This window comes from Athene cunicularia (genome assembly GCF_003259725.1).
Source record: "Athene cunicularia isolate RWA chromosome 1 unlocalized genomic scaffold, athCun1 chr1_part1, whole genome shotgun sequence".
NCBI classification, from domain to species: domain Eukaryota; kingdom Metazoa; phylum Chordata; class Aves; order Strigiformes; family Strigidae; genus Athene; species Athene cunicularia.
In genome coordinates, this window is record NW_020799091.1 from 17,282,406 (window position 1) to 17,300,609 (window position 18,204).

Genomic DNA, 18,204 nt, shown 5'->3' on the forward strand with positions numbered 1-18,204 from the left:
TGCTGCCAACTCACTGAAGGACTCCATTTGTCTTTTTAACGTATTTCATAAGATATCTAAATAGCACCACTAAATGAAGCTCTTATTTGCAGTGTATTGAGAAGAAAATACTAGTATTGGGATACAAAAAGGGTTCTTTTCATATGACCTTTCTCAACATCAGCCAGTGTAGTCTTCTTAACAGCACGGGCTGCTGCTAAGGGTGGGTTGAGATTGTTTACGATGAAAGTGCTAACTGAGAAAAACTTATTCTGATATATTTTTCCTTTTCTATGTGTTTTCAAAGCCAGACAGTTTTGATTTAGTTGCTTGGCTACTCTATGCACCTTTCTATCAGCTAGTTCTTCCACTGGGTCATTTTGCTTTCTGCTGTTGTAGAGGGCAGAGAGTAGAAGCAAGTCTTGCAGAAGTAAGGACTGTGGTATAATACCAGATTTTTGTCTCCCATACTTCATACTACACTTGTTTTGCAGCCCAGATAGTTTTTTTCGTTATAGGCCATTCCATTCCAGGAGATCATGCTCCCTTTGGGAATGGGTGGAAGTGTTTTCATTAGAGGCTTACAGGATGAAAAGTTACAGTTTAACTCAAAATTTTAACATATGAATGTGAAAGCCTGATGAAAAATTCTTTTTATAAAAAATAATGAGGATATATGTTTTAAGTAGTCCAAAGCTTCATGAAATATAAGCTTGGCAGTGCCTAAGGCTTTACTTGACATGCCATGTTTTGGCAGAACATAACTAAACTACAACTTTCAAAACATTTCTCTCTTTCAGATGGACTGGATATTAGCACATGAATATGGTTTGCTTCACTTGGAGTTTACTCACACAATGGCAAATACATGTTGGCTTTTTTTTTTTCTGGCAACCCTGTAGATCTCAGTGGAAGTAACAGTTAAGAAGAGATAGTATTTTGGAGAACAAGGAATAGCAGAAGTGGAAAAAAAAAGGGTCTTAAATTAAGAACTTTTACTAGTCTCTCACTGTTTACCCCACTCTTAAAAGCCATGGCTCAAACTGACGTGTGAGCAAGGGGTAATTGTGATTAACTGCAACTCTCTCCTGGGACAGGTAGGAAATCTTAATCAGTGTTCTTCAACATACCAGGGCAGAAACCAACAACCAATGCATGGCAACAAAATGTCATGTCACTTACAAAACTAACATTCACTGAACAACAAGAAAACATCCTTTTCATATCCCCTATTCTAAGGGGGTTGAGAAGTCTTAAGGTAAAAAGCAGATGAGAAGGGGAGGATGTACACTTTGTTTTCTTGAACCTGTGCAAAGTTACAACACTAGAAGAAGCCCAGACTCCTCTCGGCTAAGACAGACACCAATGCAGAATTACTTCCAGGATCTTGCTCTGGTAGAGTATTCTAGGCCAGAATCAGAAAAAAAGCAATACTTCTTTGGTTGCAGATCTTGCTCAGAGCTCACAGCAGGCATCTATTCTGCTCATATTTTACATGCAGGGAATTTCTATTCATAGGTAGTGTCCCAGCCTTGACAGTGGCATTTCCTCTTCTTGCAACTAATCAGAAACTTCTAAAAAACCCCTCAGATCTATTTAACAATGTAGCGTCCCTTCTGACCAAACCCCTGTCAAACAGTTTTCAAAGACCTCCTTTCTGTAATGAGACCAACTTGTTGAAATTCTGCCTTCTCTTTTAACAGACAATTAAATAATAATTTGGATTACAGATTAGCCACTGACAGCAGTCAGTTCTTTCAAGTTAAACTTTAAACAAATTAGTATTTACAATACTTTTTAGATATGTTCTCATGAGCACTACTTAATGGCTATGTTTAACTGGTAGGTGACCATTCCGGTTACATGCTCAAAGGCTGCAGGAGAGGCAACAGAAACAGTCCGGTTCTTTCAGACAGTAAATTCTTCTGTACTTTTTTTAAACATCCTGCAAGACAGCTGATGCAACTACACCACCACAGCTGGTGTCCACACAGCTACTTATTTGACATGATGGCCAGTTGTCAGTCCTGTCTGTCTGTCAACACCTACAATGCTGCCTAACCATGGTGCATGCTGGTACAACTGGGCAGCTACTCCCTGATGCCCCCAGAAGGGACAGCATGTCCAGCACAGCACTACTGGTGCAGGGAAGTGATGGGAGGGAAGATAGCACAGCATGTGTGACAGTGAAATGTGGGGTTTCAGATGCCGCTCCCTGTAAATTTGCCCAGTATGTGGTGGCGTGCCGAGTGTTTACCTAACAACAACACAGATTTTGGCTTGCTGATCTGAAGCTGAGCCCAAAGGCAGATCATAGCCTTGGCTTGCACACAGGTACCCTTTGCCATTTTCAAAAACCAAAATAGGTAAGAAGGAGTTAGGAAGAGCACAATGAACAGCACTACATGGAAGATAATTTGGTTTGCAAGCAGCCAGACCTATACATCACTGTAAAAGGTTTTGTCTCATGAAAGTAGGAGAGGTGAATGGACTAAAAGCCTCTTTCTCCCACTTAGTGCAGTCCCTGTGCATGACTTGCAGGCTGCCCCAGGCTTCTGCTGCCTCAAAGCCAGCCTTGCCTCCCCTCCTGTGGCTTCCACAGCACTGCTGACACACATCTGCATTAGAACTTTACAAGCCTGATTTGCATTTCTATTTTCTCTTGCCAGTCAATGTCAGCTGCCAAGCAAGGCCTGTAAACATAATTACACCTCTTTGCTAGATTGCCTCATTCTTAAAATATGCCATGAAGTAATATATGATACAAATTACTGGGAAGGGGGGGATGAAGGCGTGTGGAAAGGAAATTAATTTATATGAAACGCAATCAATTTCCGGAATAATTTGTAATAGACACTGGTATAGCCTCACTATAGTTAATTTCTAAAAACATTAAGAATGGATTCTATTCATATATTGTGGGAGATCTTAGCTATTGGGGAGTACACAGGACAACAGTGTGCATATTATTTTTATTACTATATGGTCATTAATGGTGAAGTAGGGCAGAGTTAATTGAGCTGAGTATGTCTGTGTGTTAAGCACAATAAAAACACACCATGGGATGCATCCTTACCCTTAAGAGTTTTTAGACTAATGCCCCAATCCTATAAAGATCTCCTCTTTTGGTTTACTCATGAGCAGTGAGGAGTCACTGACAACAGAGTGCAAAACAGAGAGCAGGTGCTCACATTTTTGCAGCACCAAGGCCAAAGGCAGAAGAAAATATTACTGTCTTCATTTTACTCAGAGAACTGAAATAAGTAAGTTGTATTTGTTCACTTCATCTAGGTACTCAAGTACATGCCTACGCTTTGCCACGTGAGGGTCCCAGTGAGGCAGATGCGTAGTCCTAAGTACCTTGTTGAGATAAAGGATGCTGCCAAACGTTGCATGGGCATTCTGTGTCGAAGTCAGTCCTTGACTCCTGAACCATAAAAGCATTCTGCCTTGCTACGGAGCACAGCAAGGGTTACAGAGAGAAGCTCAGCTAACAGTCTTATAAAAAATTGCAGGGGTGAGATCTTGTCTGTCTTTTTCTGGTTTTTGAACAACTATTTGACAGACAGCTTGTCAAAATGTAACTTACCAAGATGACACATACACAACAGCACATTCAAATCAGGGAGAGCTACATTGCAAAATCCCCAGCGCAGCTGGAAGGTACATCTGCATGCTGCTCTTCGCTTTGCACCCCCCCTCCCCATCCCAGTGCATTTGCTCTCTATAGCCGAGCCAGGGAGGCAGAGGGGCTGTGGGTGAAGGATGCTGGGGCGAGCGGGGCAACTCACCGTTCAGCTGCTGGCACACAGCCAGGCGGCTTGGCTTCAGCACAAACTGGCACTGCAGCTCCTGAGGCAGCTGCTCCGTCAGGAAGGACCCCTGAAGCTGCCGGGGGCAGGCACAGTGCTTTGAGCCATGGGGCATAGCGTCACGAATGTGGCTCATTTTAATTCCAAAGGGATATTCATGTCCTGTTCAAAGAGAAATCATAATAATCTGTGTTGGATTGACTGGAGGCTTGCGAAACTCCATCTGCCTTGGAGGAAAAGCAGATTTTGCATGCTGGTCTGCAGCACTTTCTCTCTGTAATCTCAGAATTGGTGCTTTTCTACATATTTACATAGGCATAAATCATACATTGACAGATACGGAGTTACTTTATTTGGTGTAGTTAAACAGATGTAAAATCAGACCTATTACAGCTGTAACACATAAAAGCCCATCAGAAAAAAAGACAAATGAATATTTCTGAATCCAGCATTCATTCTTTCTGCTGCTTTACTTGTGACACTGAAAGTTTAGGTACTGGTTGCTCACATCATTTTGGTGAGAAATGAGATTTTGGGACCAGTCATCTGTCAAATTTTTGCTGAGCATGCAAAACCAAAAAGCCAGTGTGAAAGTAATCTCTCCCTCTCCATCGTAAGTGCAACAGCCAGCAACTCAGTCAATGACACACAATTATAGTTCCTGTCTGCGGCTAAAACAGGAAAGAACGTTAATCACAGGGCTAATGCAAATGAGCTATGCTTGGCACTAACCAGCATCTTTGGGGACTACACAAAGGCAATTCATTTCTGGAAGAGCTTTCAAAAATGCCACCAGAAAGATATTTTTCTGGATTTGTCTAAAGACCTGGCAGTTTACATATATTAAATGCAGGTACAATGTTAAGGTTTTAGTTAACTTGCACTTAGATTGATAGTGGAAGAGATGTTATTTGAAATTATAGGTAGTGTGACGCTGAAGCACAGTCAAACTCTGCTTCTGATATCTACCTATGATAAAAGCTGGCCTTATATAATAAACCTTTGCATAAATATAAAGAACAGCATCGGTTTTATACTTGATTTGTCTTTTCCAAGGATTGTAACTGAATTTGCTTCAAGAAAGAGTCAGTCAGTTAAAAAGGCCTTTCGTATTTCTGAATTCTTTGGTTCTATGTGTAAACCCATGATTTTACCTGAAGAAGCTACACATAATAGTCAGAGAGACAGTCTGGTACGTTTCAAAGACAAAACAGTTTGTACTGTCTATAAGGTGCACAAGTTAGACATTTTATAAATATTAATGTTGTCTGACTCCAGCAAACCATTTGTAGCTAAGGCTGCTTTAAGAAGGAATGCTAAGATTTACTGGGGTTAGATTTGCAGGAGGAAAATAGAAAATTCACAGATTTTTCTTGTTCCAATCATCTGTGAACTCATACAGCACAAGTAATGCTGGGCTTCTACAGGGCAAGATTCTTAATAACGGGAAGGGATTTGTTCCCAGTGAATCATGGGTCAAAATCAAATCACTCTATCCAATCACTTCTGAGCTTTGGGTTGATTCCTGGGGAGGAAATGTTTCTAAAAGCATTTGAGAAAGTGAATAAGCAATAATTTGCTCCTAATCAGAAGGGAACTGTCAGCCAGTAAGAGAAATACAGAATTGGAAAGGACTTCTTGAATCAGTTAATTTAAGTTGTTGAAGAACAGAACATTTCTCAAAACTCTGCAGAGTTTTGCTGAGGAGGGGAGTAAACAATTGCTATGGAAGTGTAGGAAGGAATATGGTATAGCTGGACTGGCCTCAGGAGAGGAGGTGAGTGAGTGGAGAGGCTGACTCTGTAGAAAGACAGGCTCATGCAGCAAAACTGGGGCAGAGATAAATGAACTTTTTCAACCTCTTAGTGACACACGCAGACAATCAGCATCTAACTAGTTCCCCAAATAGGCAAACTTGCGTGACAGGGAAGTAAGAAAAAACATGGAAAAAAAAAAAAACAAACAACCCAAAACAGAAGAGGAAACTGCATTTCAGTCTTCTCTGTATTTCTTGCTTCCTTCAGCCCTAAAAACTGAGTGAATGTTTCAAGGATGAAACCATGCCAAGAACTTACCAATAAGAGGGTAAGGAGCATCTTCTCTTCCTGAAATCACCCAGAGCTTGTAGTCTTTTTCAGAGCCCTTTAAAACCAAAATTAAGAATAAGTTTGCCAGCCATCAAGAACAGGTTTGCTTTAGGTTTCTCACAATATAAAGGTAATCTGCACCTTGCTAGTGGGGTTGAAGGAACCCCTTTTACTTTTGCAGTGCCCAAATTTGCCACCAGCAAAGCTTCTGAATTGTGTCTGTCATGTGCAATGTGGTTTATGTGACCAGGGTCCAGCTCTGAGCAGTGAGAGGGGCTGGAGCCCATCATTTCTGAAGGAACATGGAGAGATTTGCCCCAGTTCTTTCACTGCTCCTGGATGCAGAGGGATGGAGGTCACAGCCTTCCAGGACTCAGGATTCCTTTTGAGGCCAGACCAAGACATTAGCCATGCCAGGCCTGCCTGCCACGTGGCTAAGTCAGTCCCTGGCCCCCATGCCTCCCCAGTCCCAGGAGGCTGGAAATGAGGCAGCCCCCAGCATGGAGGGGACCTCTGGCCCTGGGCACTGCTCCTGGCCCCCAGTGCCTCTGTGCCCCACTTCTCCCCACCAGCACTGAGCAGCATCTGGCCCAGAGGAGAGGCAGCTCTGATCCCCCAGAAGGATTACAGATAAGCAGCACGAAGCAGAGGCGTATTGCAGAGCGTGTGGCAGACAATGGGCCGTTCATGTGAGCTAAGGTGACCCTTTAGCTCCGTCCGGAATCACAGGGTAATCGCATCCTCTGGGACAATGCTCTGGCACACAAACACTCCCAGTCTCTACCCCGAGAGCTCTGCTCCACCATCTCCCCAGCTCCTCTACGTCCCCGGCAATTGGGAGGAGCTCAAGCTTGCCAGCCAACAGCATCCCATGCCCTGTGCCGGACAGCAGGGCAGGAGCACCTGTGCCTGAGACCTGAGCCCACAGTGATGATGGCAAGGCAAGTATGGAACCTGAGGGGCTCCTGGCACTCAACACTGCCCCAGAATCTCCTCACAGGGCTTCTGCCAGCGCTTTTGTGCAGCCTTTTTGTGTGGAAGGGCTTGGGAGTGCTGGATGGTGCCTTTAAGACTGTTGAGTCTTCTTGCAAAAATTTACAAAGTAGAGAATAAATTTACATCAAAGGAGCCAATTTCCAGAGGATTGGAGAAGTGAACATCTTTGGGAAAAGCTGTGTAAAACTGCTGATTTGAAAGCAAATTCTAACTATTGCCTTTAGCATAAATATACAAATGAATATTGCAGTTTAGTTGAAGAAGGACAATAGTACATTATTTCAGATATGATGGTGAGACAATAGAAATTAAAAGAATGACACTTAATATAAACCACTCTCAAGACAAAAGGTAATAGCAAGTGGATAAATACACTGCATGAAAAGTGTTCTTTTATACCTTAAATCCCTTTTCAGTGACACTGCTAAATCAGAATAAATAAAATCTAAAAGTTTTCTGGCTACAAAAGGTGATATATACCTCATGACAGTATATATTTAGCTCTAAAAATAAATCCTGCCTCCTTTTAAGCAGATTTGCCTACTATCCTGCATTGTCTGGACTTTTACCAGTCCCTAAAGCTCTCAAGACTCTTTCTACTTGCTGCATGCACCCGATGTAATGCTGATACACCCAATAAAGCCTTCGCAGTTTGCTCTCTGACTGACAGAGCTTTCTGGCCCATATTAGCACTGCTGTTAAGTTAGCTAGCAGGGGGCAGAAGGAAAATAAATAGGCTTTGGAGACATCTCTGATGCCTCAGGGCAAGCAGCCAGAAGCAAATAAATACAGCTGAAGAGCACAAGAAAGGGTATTTACTTTTTCTTTTAAATATATATATGAAAGGATTCGTTGCTGAAAAGGGAAGCAGGGGAAGGGGAAGAGCTAGTAAGTGCAGTTTCAGGAGGCAGACTGCTCATCTCTCGATTCCAAATGTTGTCTTTTATGGGCTTTATGAGGCCATTTGTCAGTATAAATGTGACTGTCCCAGAAAAATTAGCAAGTGTGCTTATGGAGCTGGGAAACCCAAGGTCCTTCTTTCTGCCCCACTTGATAATTTGGAACAGATGATCAATGCCATTTTGCGTGAACTAGCCGTCATTTTACCAGAGAAACCATGGAGGAAAAAACCCTGATGTGTTAAACCAGAGTGAACTCAACCAAAGTAATAGCCCCATTAATCACACAACATATGAAATGTAGTTTTTATAATTGCCATTGAAAAGTTGTAGAGCTCCTTTCAAGTAGTTCTCTCTGGACATAAATAAAAAACCTCGAGACAGTGTATAAGGAAAAGCTTCCTCACAATTGTAGGAGGGGGTTGGGTGTTTGATACACAGGCTACAGCTTAATTTATTTAGCTTGTTAGATTTTATTGCTAGTCTTATAATATGCTTCTAATGAAAAAGGCTTTATGCTATGAAGATGCAGTGAAAAAATGTAGTATATTACTTGGGCAAATAATTCTGCAGGCAAGATTTTACATCTTTTGGATGCTTTCATTCTTTTTCCGCTTGAAATAAAAATGTAAAGAGGAGGAAAGGGTTGATTGTGATACATACAAAAGAACACAAAGCTGAAACCTAACCAGCTCCTCCTCCTGCTCATCTTAAACAAAACACTCTTACAATACTACCATTTTCCTGTTTTTTCTGTACACAAAATGAGGAAGTGAAAATGACACCCATAAAATGGGTAAAAATGAAGGACATCATAATAAAGACTTGCAGTTTCAATACAGCCTCTTGATTTTTGGTGCAGACTGTGGGAGACAATCTGCAATTAAAATCCTGATTTTAATTCACATCTTATCCTTTTCACCTTGCAGTCTCTCCATCAACTCCAGAGCTACCTTAATTGGACAGACTGCTGGATTCTGAGCTCAGGCCAGAGCCCAGCCCTGGTGTAAATGGGATGTCTGAGCCATAAAATGTTGGCTAGACAGAAATTACTCTGCCTGGGAAATACCAAGCTCGTAGAATAGGCTCCTGGATGCATTAAAAGCCTGTATAAATTAGGATAATGAATGCTAAGGAAGGAAAATTCTGAGTTTACTCCAACTTCTGCTGGGGGTGTCCAGAAATGTTAGGGAAGCACAAGAGTGACATACTTGATCCTTCACACTCAGGGCTGTGGTAAGGAAAGATTTGTCAGATTCCATGCAATGAGATCAGTATATGCATCGAGAGTAAGACACTTTAAAAAATCTTGTTACCCAAACTGTAGACCGAAAGGCCAGTTAAAAAGCTGTCATCCAGGAGCTTCTATGACCATCAGTGCTGGTTGGAGCCACATTGTGAAACAATGAGAGAAACAGAATAAGTGAGCCAGAAATCTTGTCCCTAGCGGTGATTCATTACTACACCTGAGGCAATACTGTGTCTGGTTTAGAGCAAAGGGAGACAGCTGAGGCAGTACTTGATCTCCTGTGAATCTCTACATCTACTTGGTGCACTACCCTGCATTATCATAAGTCCTGTAAAATCCTTTTTCCAAAACAGTTTCAGGACATTAAATTGGGTGCATTCAGATTCTGTACAAACACTCAGTTACATTCATACCTCACGTAACCCTAAAGGTCCATGGATATTTACAGCATTTTGTCTGGGCACTTGAGATCAGTTCTTGTAATCTGGGGACACAGCTGATCATGCATGTTTGCCTGTCTTGAAACCAAGTAACAAGGAGATCAGTAGGTCTCCTATTTACACTGAAATATGCAAAAAGGAGCTTTATCAAACTCTCACTTCTTGTGTCAAGACATTTTCTCCTAGGCATCAGCAAAACAGATTTTAAAGCGCCTTCAAACATGATGGATCCCTTACAGGGATGAGAGACTTACTCAAAGCTTCTAAGGCACTTGATGATCTCTAGAGGTCTATATATTAACAAGGCACTTTAGCTTCATTTCAACAACACTGAATTGCTATGATAAAGGATTTAATTAATGTTCATATCCTAAAACTTGGGAAAAGTACAAGAGAAGATTTCATTATTAAAAGTGACTACAAGACTCATTAAAACTGATGCAAGGACTTACATTAATTCCCAGCTGCTGCAGGGCCATCAGAATTACGTCATTTGTTGTATCAACATTGGTTACACTTAGGGTTTTTGACTGTGAACAGAAAAAAGAAGAAGTGGAAAGTGACATTAAAAATTTGGATTTGCAAAGAGTATCTGAAGTGAAATAGCTCTGCATAATTCACTGTTGGGAAATTTGAGAGTATTCTGTTAAAATTTTACTTGATAAATAAGTTATATTACATAGATAAAGATCCAGCTGTCTGAGACCGAGGTTTGATTCCTCTACTTTGTCACATACTTCCTGTATTTGCTCTCTGCTTCCCCAACAGCTCCATCATAAGGGAGGGTGCCATGATTACTGAGGACAAGACCTCCACATTAAAATATGCAAAAAGACACAGTCACTAACTGCACTTTAGACACTGCATAAGGGAAATGTAATGGCTTGATTAATTTAAAATCATGCATGTTTCCTTTGAAAAAAATGAAACATTTCAGTGAAATAAGAGGTTCTCAAATTAATTGTTAATTTCTGTCTTTTTCTACTGAAGATCTCCCTGGTAAGAAAATACTGTACAAAGCCTGTTCATCTCTATATCTTTTGCCACATTCTATATATATTTCTCAAAGCTAGATTTGGCTTAGTACCAGAAGCACTTCCTCTTGGTAATCTTTCATCCATGAAAAATGCTACCTCTCCAGCATCCTCCAGAATCTGTTCATTAGTTGTATGGAAAAGCATGGATCAGCAGAAACACTGCTTTCTAAATAGCTACAGCAACCAGCATGAAGTGCCAAGCTTTGTGTCAGAGGAAGTGCTGCTTTCTACAAAGCAGTCTTTCTAGGGTGAGATTTCAACACCTTCTGCCTGGCACCAGGATTACTCTCATACAGCTGGGTGATGTACCTCGGCACCATGGGTTACTCTTATGCAGGGCAGCACATTTCAAACCCACCAGGATTAATGACTCCGTCCTCAGTCTCGTCAGGATGTGGCAGCACTGCTGCCATCACCTTGCAGAGGCAAAAACAAGTAGGAGAGCACGTCCAGAGTGGTTTTTGCTTGCACCATCACACCTGTGCTGGCCTCACTTCCAAGCCAACAGGCAGCTCTCACACATCAAGCACAAGTTACTAAGCCCTCTTTGGAGACCCGCTAGATTGGCTCTTCTAACAAGACTACAGGCTTTTGGATTGCAGCTGGTTTGTGGCCAGCCTAAAGCCCTGGCAGAACAACATATGCCCGCTGCAGCAAACCACCCAGGCGTATCCAATGGCCCAAAGAAGGGAAGGTGGCAGAGCCAGGATGTAAAGGTTCACTGACAATCCCAAGACAGTTTGCTATACCCTGCTACCCTGTGTAGCACATAAATTTTATACTGGCCGTAGGATGTTCAAGTGAAACAACCCTCTGACATTTTGCATTTAGAAAAGATCTGAGCTGTACGTTTCTTGAAGTCCCTGATAATAACAAGCTTCCATGGCAATCAAACAAAAGTAGTGAGAATACTGTATATATTGCTTCAGGATGTATCTGAACGCTCATGCCATAAAAAATTTAACATTTGCCTGAAGCAATGACATCTGGCTCTCAGGAGTAGGTCAGCACATTTGCATAAGTTTTACTCTTGGCTAGAATATTAAAATGGTTTCTGCCTTGTGTTCAGCCTTCTCTACCCTCCAAATATGAAATAATTCTTGGGCATCTCCAGATGCTGTAGCACAGGGACCACAGTGCCATAAGAACTATTTGCATCACAAAGTTTCCATCTGCTCCTCCTCTGTTTTATTACTGGTAATAGCTAGACTACAGTGTGTCATTTCTAGGACTGTCAGGATCAGGAAACCGTATCTGGCACATGATCTAATTACAGCTAAGGAGAAAAGACATTTAAAAATACCCAACAAACCCTGGTACAAAAGTGCAACACCTGAGTGCATGTATGATTTATAGACGTTTACATCTGAGCAGACCTTGACTTGCAGTCCTGCATTGGAACTATCACAATTATTGTTATTGTTTATTAACATTTGTCTTAGTAACCTGGCAATTCTATTATAATTTACCTTCATAACGATTTTGGGGAAAAAAAAAAAAAAGGCAGATTCAGTTACACTTATGTCTATGCAAATACAGAACTCTAAGTGGAGATTAACTGCAGCAAAGATCTCCAATGAAGTCTAACTTCTGTGAAAATTTCTTGTGTCCTTGGAAATGCTCTTTAGGCTTCTGAGCATGAAATACAGATCTTACAAGCATAGTTGGAAAGAAAAGACAAATGTGTAAGAAGCAGAGGAAGAATGGATGAATTATCATTGAATGATAGGGAACTGCCTACATACAATAATTCAGTTTAAATTAGTTAAAAATTATTTAGCAAAAAAGGTGTAAATCACCCTGTGGATGACTTTTCTTTACCAATTTACCTCTTACATATAAATTTACCAGCATCAGTTAACTGATGAAAAAACATGTTTAAGGCAATTTTAGGGTGTTCATATACATAGCTTTACTGACTTAAGATCATTATAAACAATGAAACACATTGCAGCTTTGCAGAATTGAATGAAGGCAGCTGTGGGTTTAGATCGGTTTTACAAGCAAAAAGAGAGTACATTGTCTTGGCATTTCTGAAGATGCTTATGCATAAGTTCCACTAGAGGTGTTTCTTGGGACTTCACGCTGTAACAGTCTTTAGTTTGTGTGCTAGAACCAGTATTTCTTACCAAGCACACCATCTTTAAAATGGAACTAATGTATTAAACACAGGAGAAAAACATTTCCGGGTTGCATATGCCGAGTCTTTCAAAGGGGCTGTATCCCTACAGGAGGTTGCAAACCAGAGGAACCCTCCAATGCTGAAATAATTTACAGGTGACTAGCACTGATAGGTGATGTAGATTTAGACACCCATTTAGCTCAAGAGCACTTACATATGCACAAGTCCCCACGTCCTTTGCAATTATCTTCAGAGGAATGCTTTTAGGATAGTCTTTTTCCTTCTCTTCTCTTATTCGACTGACAAAACAAGTACAAAACAAGTAAATTTTCAATACCGTAAACATAAATAGCAAGACAGAGATTCAAATAGCAATCATGCCGTAACTGGATAAGAAGCAGATTGTTTGCAGATGTACTGCAGTAGAAAGATCTCTGAGGACAAGAAAGCATCCAGCAGTATCTGGAAAGGATGCTGACTGTGGGTCCTGGTAATAATGCCCTGTTGTGTTAAAATTCACTGTAGAAATCTGAGTAAGCAGCAGAAAAAACGGATTTTAAAAAACAAGCTAAAACTACCCATCATAGTGATACTTCAGTCTGCACTACAGGCTCCTACTGGAATCAGTTACATCCCATTGTACGGACCAGTTCAAAGGACTGAACAGGAGAAGAGTGAATTAAATCACCCCAGAAAGGATGATTTAAACAACCCCAGGAACTCTGAAGAATCAGATAAAGACACAAACCTCAACCAGCAGAACTAGGTGACAAGAAAACAAAACCACTGCTAGTAGTTTTCTGTCCAAACACAGACTGAAATAAGACAGCTCTATTTATGTAAACCCACCAAATCCTCCAGCTTGAGATACATTTTGTAAGAGCAAAATACAGCCATCCATGAGCAGCAGATATCCTGAGCTGGGCTTGTTTAGATACCATCGCCATGGAAAGAGCCCCAGGCTCAACTAGAGCAGTGGTGGCAGAGACTCCTATAGATATGTAGGGAAGGGACCATGTGTGATAGGAATCACTCCAGTTTTGTGACAAGCCATGTTCAGGCCCAGAGAAGTTCTTCCCTCCTTTCACAGTGAACATTGCATGAATGGCACATACCATCTTCTGCAGGAAGACATGAGATTTTTTTTCTTAATATTACTTTGAAAGAGCTTATCTATCATGATGGCATAGGCACCACAGCTTGGGAATCACTGGTCTGGAAGACTGGGACTCTTTTCAGTGTCTTCAAAGACTGTATAATAAAGTACCTTTGCAAAAAAGACAGCCACGTCTCCTTTTGTTCTGCAGACCTGAAAAAATTATCGAAAAACAGGGACAAATCAGCCATCATTCTAATACCAAAATAGCCCTTGAACAAACCATGGTGGAATGGACTGCGTCTTGGTTGCAATTTCCACAAATACCCACAAAAACTAAAAGATTTTTCCAGATTTGAATGAAAAATCTGTTTTCCTGCAAAATCGACTGAAAAGCCTACCACAGAGATCAAAAGCCCGCATTACCAGTTTTTATCAGAAGCTAAAGCTTTAACAGTGAATTCAGGAAGAAATTAGTTGAGTTCTTAAACTAATGTCCAAATAGAAGAGGAAGGCACTTCAAAATAAGAGTTTGATTCAAAAGCTTGAAGATATTTCCTCAGGTATATAGACTCCTTTCCACTTTCACTGTTCTAATTCTCTTCTTATTTATTTGGTTTATCACAACATCACAAAGTACACACAGCCACAAGAAAAAAAGGTCCCACTGTACTTAATAAGGTTTAACTTGGGACATTTTAAGGCTTATCTCATTTATCTTTATCTCATTTATACACTTTCAAGGATAAAAACCTGTCCAGTTAAATGTAGCTAATAATAGGATAGTGCAAGGAATCTAACCTAATTTTGCTTCATCTTTCTTGATTTAAATCCTGCACCAGCTGGAGTAACTGGCATTCTTGCTGTTGCTTTTGCAAACCAAGTTCTTAAAATTTTCAGAGCAGGCATTTAGGGAACTACAAACCTACTGAATGATGCTGTGAGGGGAATGCACTTTATAAACATTAAAAATGTGATTCTGCTTTGGCTGCTTCAATTCTGTCAGATATGCATCTACAGACTCATGTATGGTGGCTTAGATTTTTCTGTGTACTTCCAGACATAAAATAATTTCATTTCTGTAAAATCCGACTCTGTTTTGATTGAAGCTATTGCCTTCCTATCCAACTACTTTCTGATAGCTATATAGGATCACATACTGTCTCTAAGCTTATGTTTACTGGCAAAAGTTCAGTTGAAAATCCATCGAAAATTTCAGCTTTGTTTCAGGACTATTAAGTGAAAAAAACATAAACAACACAACAAGCTCAATAGAGAGCAGTTTGTGCACAGCATTCTCTTTGGATATGGACAACATGACACACAAATTAAGCTGCATGCGTCAGCTTTTGCTCTCTGTTGGTAAAGAGGAAAATGCATTTGCCAAGACCTAGCCAAATTACTGTGCTAAGAAGCTGGGATTTCAGGAGGACAGTGCCCTCCCTTATCCAAAATGACGACAGAGCCCTCCTACTGTGACTAAAATTAGCCTAATCACTGAAATTACCTCTACAGCTCTAATGTGTCCTACAGTCAATGCTGCAAAGACAGACCAAAAATCTTTCTCTCTATTAAAATTCAGAGATTCTGCTTTAAGAGGATTTTTGACATTTTTTCTGGCACAATTAAATTAAAAAGAGAAATAGGACAAGGTCAATATTCCACTGTGTTTCCTGCTACTTCCAACACAAGCTCTTCTATTTAAAAGTGTACTATGGGACTCTGATTCTTTTATTAGATTGGCAATTTGTAGTTCATCTCATTAATTAGCCAAGATGTTTATCAAGTTATACCAAAAAAAATTTCCACTGAGCAAGTTTGCAACACAGACAGTGCTTTGCCAAATCATGTTATTTTCTCAAATTTTTAAGTGATAAGCAAGTATCACTGTCACATTTGCAGAGAGACAGAAGATGAGGCATGGAGAGTAAGTGGGTTGCTCACAGCAGTAGAAGGAATTGGTTTAAGAATCAGTAAGTTCCGGCTTCCCACATTCACTGGTGCTGAAATGAATCCGTGATAGTCTCGTTACCTGTCAGCCTAAAAACATTTATGTAACTTGGTAAATAAAACATATCTTAATTCTTACCTGAAATTTGCCACACAGTTTGTGGTGGGCCAGCCCAAAACAAAGGACCTCTCTGGGTCTGTGCTGCCTTCACAGACTTCTTCTGTACAAAATGCTGTCCACATCTCACAGAGACGTGCTTGGCACTTTAGTTTGAAATGAGAGTGCGACCTGCCAGCAGAAATTCACAGGCATGTCACACACATGAAAACATAGCAAGGCAGGTTAGACAACTCAGTTTCTTCTTCCTTCAGGCACGTGTGAAGCTTGCATTGGAGCTGATGGAAGAAGCACTTCTGCTATAGTTAAAGAAAACAATGTTTTATGTGGGTTGCATATAAAAATATATCAATTTCTCATCTAATGGGATTAACAGATATCTTAAATGTGGGATAAATAGGTTGCTTGTGGCATCCCCAGACATCTCCCTTCTTGGGGGAAATCTTCTGCCCATGTCTAGAGCTCCCCTCCAAATCTCACCATGAGGCAAAGATTGCCACTTGTGTTGGACTCTCCCATTCGGTGATTTAATGCCATTGAGGAGTTTACAGTACAGTTGGATTGCTTAGCCCCAAGGTCAACAATTATGGTGAGTTTAAGTAGTCACAACTAGCCCAGAGCAAATAAACTGATCCTGAAGAAAGAACAAGCAGAAAACTGACATTTGTATTAACTACAGCACAGGTCACATACAGCCTCCATGAATGGTATGCTTTTGGAGAATGAGCCAGGACTTCATGCATTCTCCAAATATCTACTCATCCTCAAGGAAGATACATATTTTCCCCAGTTTTTAAAATCTGGCCCTTCTTGTATTTTATCCTACTAAACATTTGAGTACAGTAAAGGCCAAATTTACAGAACCTCACATTTTAATTTCAACTCTTTTCTTACACTTATTTTCTCATGATAAGTCTCCTTCCTTTGTACCATTGGTGGGCACCAGTGCTATGTGAGAAGTAAGTAAAATCTCACAGTCAGTCCAACTCTGTAGCAATGCAACTAAGACAGGTTGCACTAGAGGCCTTGCATACTGAATTACCTGAGCCATGGTTCTCCTGGGCCAACAGGGAATGGCTGGAGGAAAAGTATCCCCTCTCTGAAAACACTTTGCCCTTCTAATCCAAGAATTGCAAACAAGAGCATGTCAGCTCATCACTGTGTTGCAAATGTGGATGGGGCAGTGTCAGGCACCATAGTGATTAGTGCTCTATAAATAAATATGCCAGGTAAGCAGTTTCTTAGAGCTCTGATACACATGGACTACCTTCTCTGAGATTAGTCTCATTTACAAGGTATTTGATTTAGGACAGACTGAACTAATACAGTCTGAAGCATGAAAGTACTTGAACCTTGCAGCTTTAAAGAGGACACTGATGAACTTGCAGCACCCTGACTGGTTTGAGGTTTCCAACTGACATTGTGCTAACAGGTGTAGTGGGGTAGTGCACTACTAATAACGCAGCTGCATTTACAGGGGTGGGCAAGAGAGGACCATCAGTGCATATCAGACCTGGAAAAAAGGGTGCACTTCAATTAGATCACCATAAAATACTCTAAAATACCATCTCAAGTTCATGTATTTTTTAAACTAAAAGCTAAACATCATGGTCAGCTGAACTAAGCTGACCATGGTATATCCTGGTCAACTATACATTTCACCTCTTTTTACTCTGTTGGGATTTGTTATCCCATCAAAGAGAAACTTAAAGTACAGGAGAACACTACAACATGCTCATCAACAAATCAGTTTGTGATGCAACAAGTAAGATCTGTCAAGAATGCAGAAATAACTGTAACTGACTGACCACTGAATGAACTGTGAAAATGTAGATTTACAAAAAAATACAGCTGTGTATTCTAATGCAGATGTTAATAAATGGATGGCTGGTCTGACTCCACTGAATCAATCTGTTGACCCTCTCTTTCTCCTCAGTTTCTTTTTCCCATTAGCCAGTACAGTGAACTCTCTACATGCTGTTTCACTTTTTTAGCATTTACAGTTCATAAAGCCAGACCCCTACAGTGCCAGTAGCAGGTGTCAGCAGGGTGTTGGCAGAAGCACAAAGATGTTCTCCAATCATGCTTGATGTATATTCTTACCCCATTTGCCATGCCTAGTCACAGCTCTCAGCTATTATCAGTATTCAAGTGGCCTGGTTTCCAGAGGCACTGAAACAGTAGCTTCCATTAACATCTAAAGAGCCTGAAGTATAATTTTATCTCTATCTGCCACATACTCCATGCAATCCGTGGGTTCTCAGCATTTGTGAAATGTGGGTCTTCTATTTAAGTGCCAAAGCATTACCTCTAGAAATTACTATATCATCGCTGACTAAGGAAGCAGCATGACTGAACATTTAAAAAAAGGGAAAGAGTAACAATCTAATGAAGATATTTTTTTTAAGGAAGTAAGTTT

At 40.6% G+C, this 18,204-nt stretch overlaps 1 protein-coding gene across 1 annotated transcript in view; it reads right to left on the reverse strand.

Moving 5' to 3' along the window:
- Positions 1–18,204, reverse strand: part of ARHGAP20 (Rho GTPase activating protein 20) — a 52,754-nt gene that overhangs the window by 12,239 nt on the left and 22,311 nt on the right. The window contains exons 3-8 of the mRNA XM_026853015.1: positions 15,807–15,956; positions 13,889–13,930; positions 12,836–12,920; positions 9,915–9,992; positions 5,867–5,933; positions 3,771–3,953 (exon numbers count right to left, since the gene is read on the reverse strand). Of these exons, the coding sequence (XP_026708816.1) occupies positions 3,771–3,953; positions 5,867–5,933; positions 9,915–9,992; positions 12,836–12,920; positions 13,889–13,930; positions 15,807–15,956 (605 nt within the window). The remainder of the gene's footprint in view (positions 1–3,770; positions 3,954–5,866; positions 5,934–9,914; positions 9,993–12,835; positions 12,921–13,888; positions 13,931–15,806; positions 15,957–18,204) is intronic.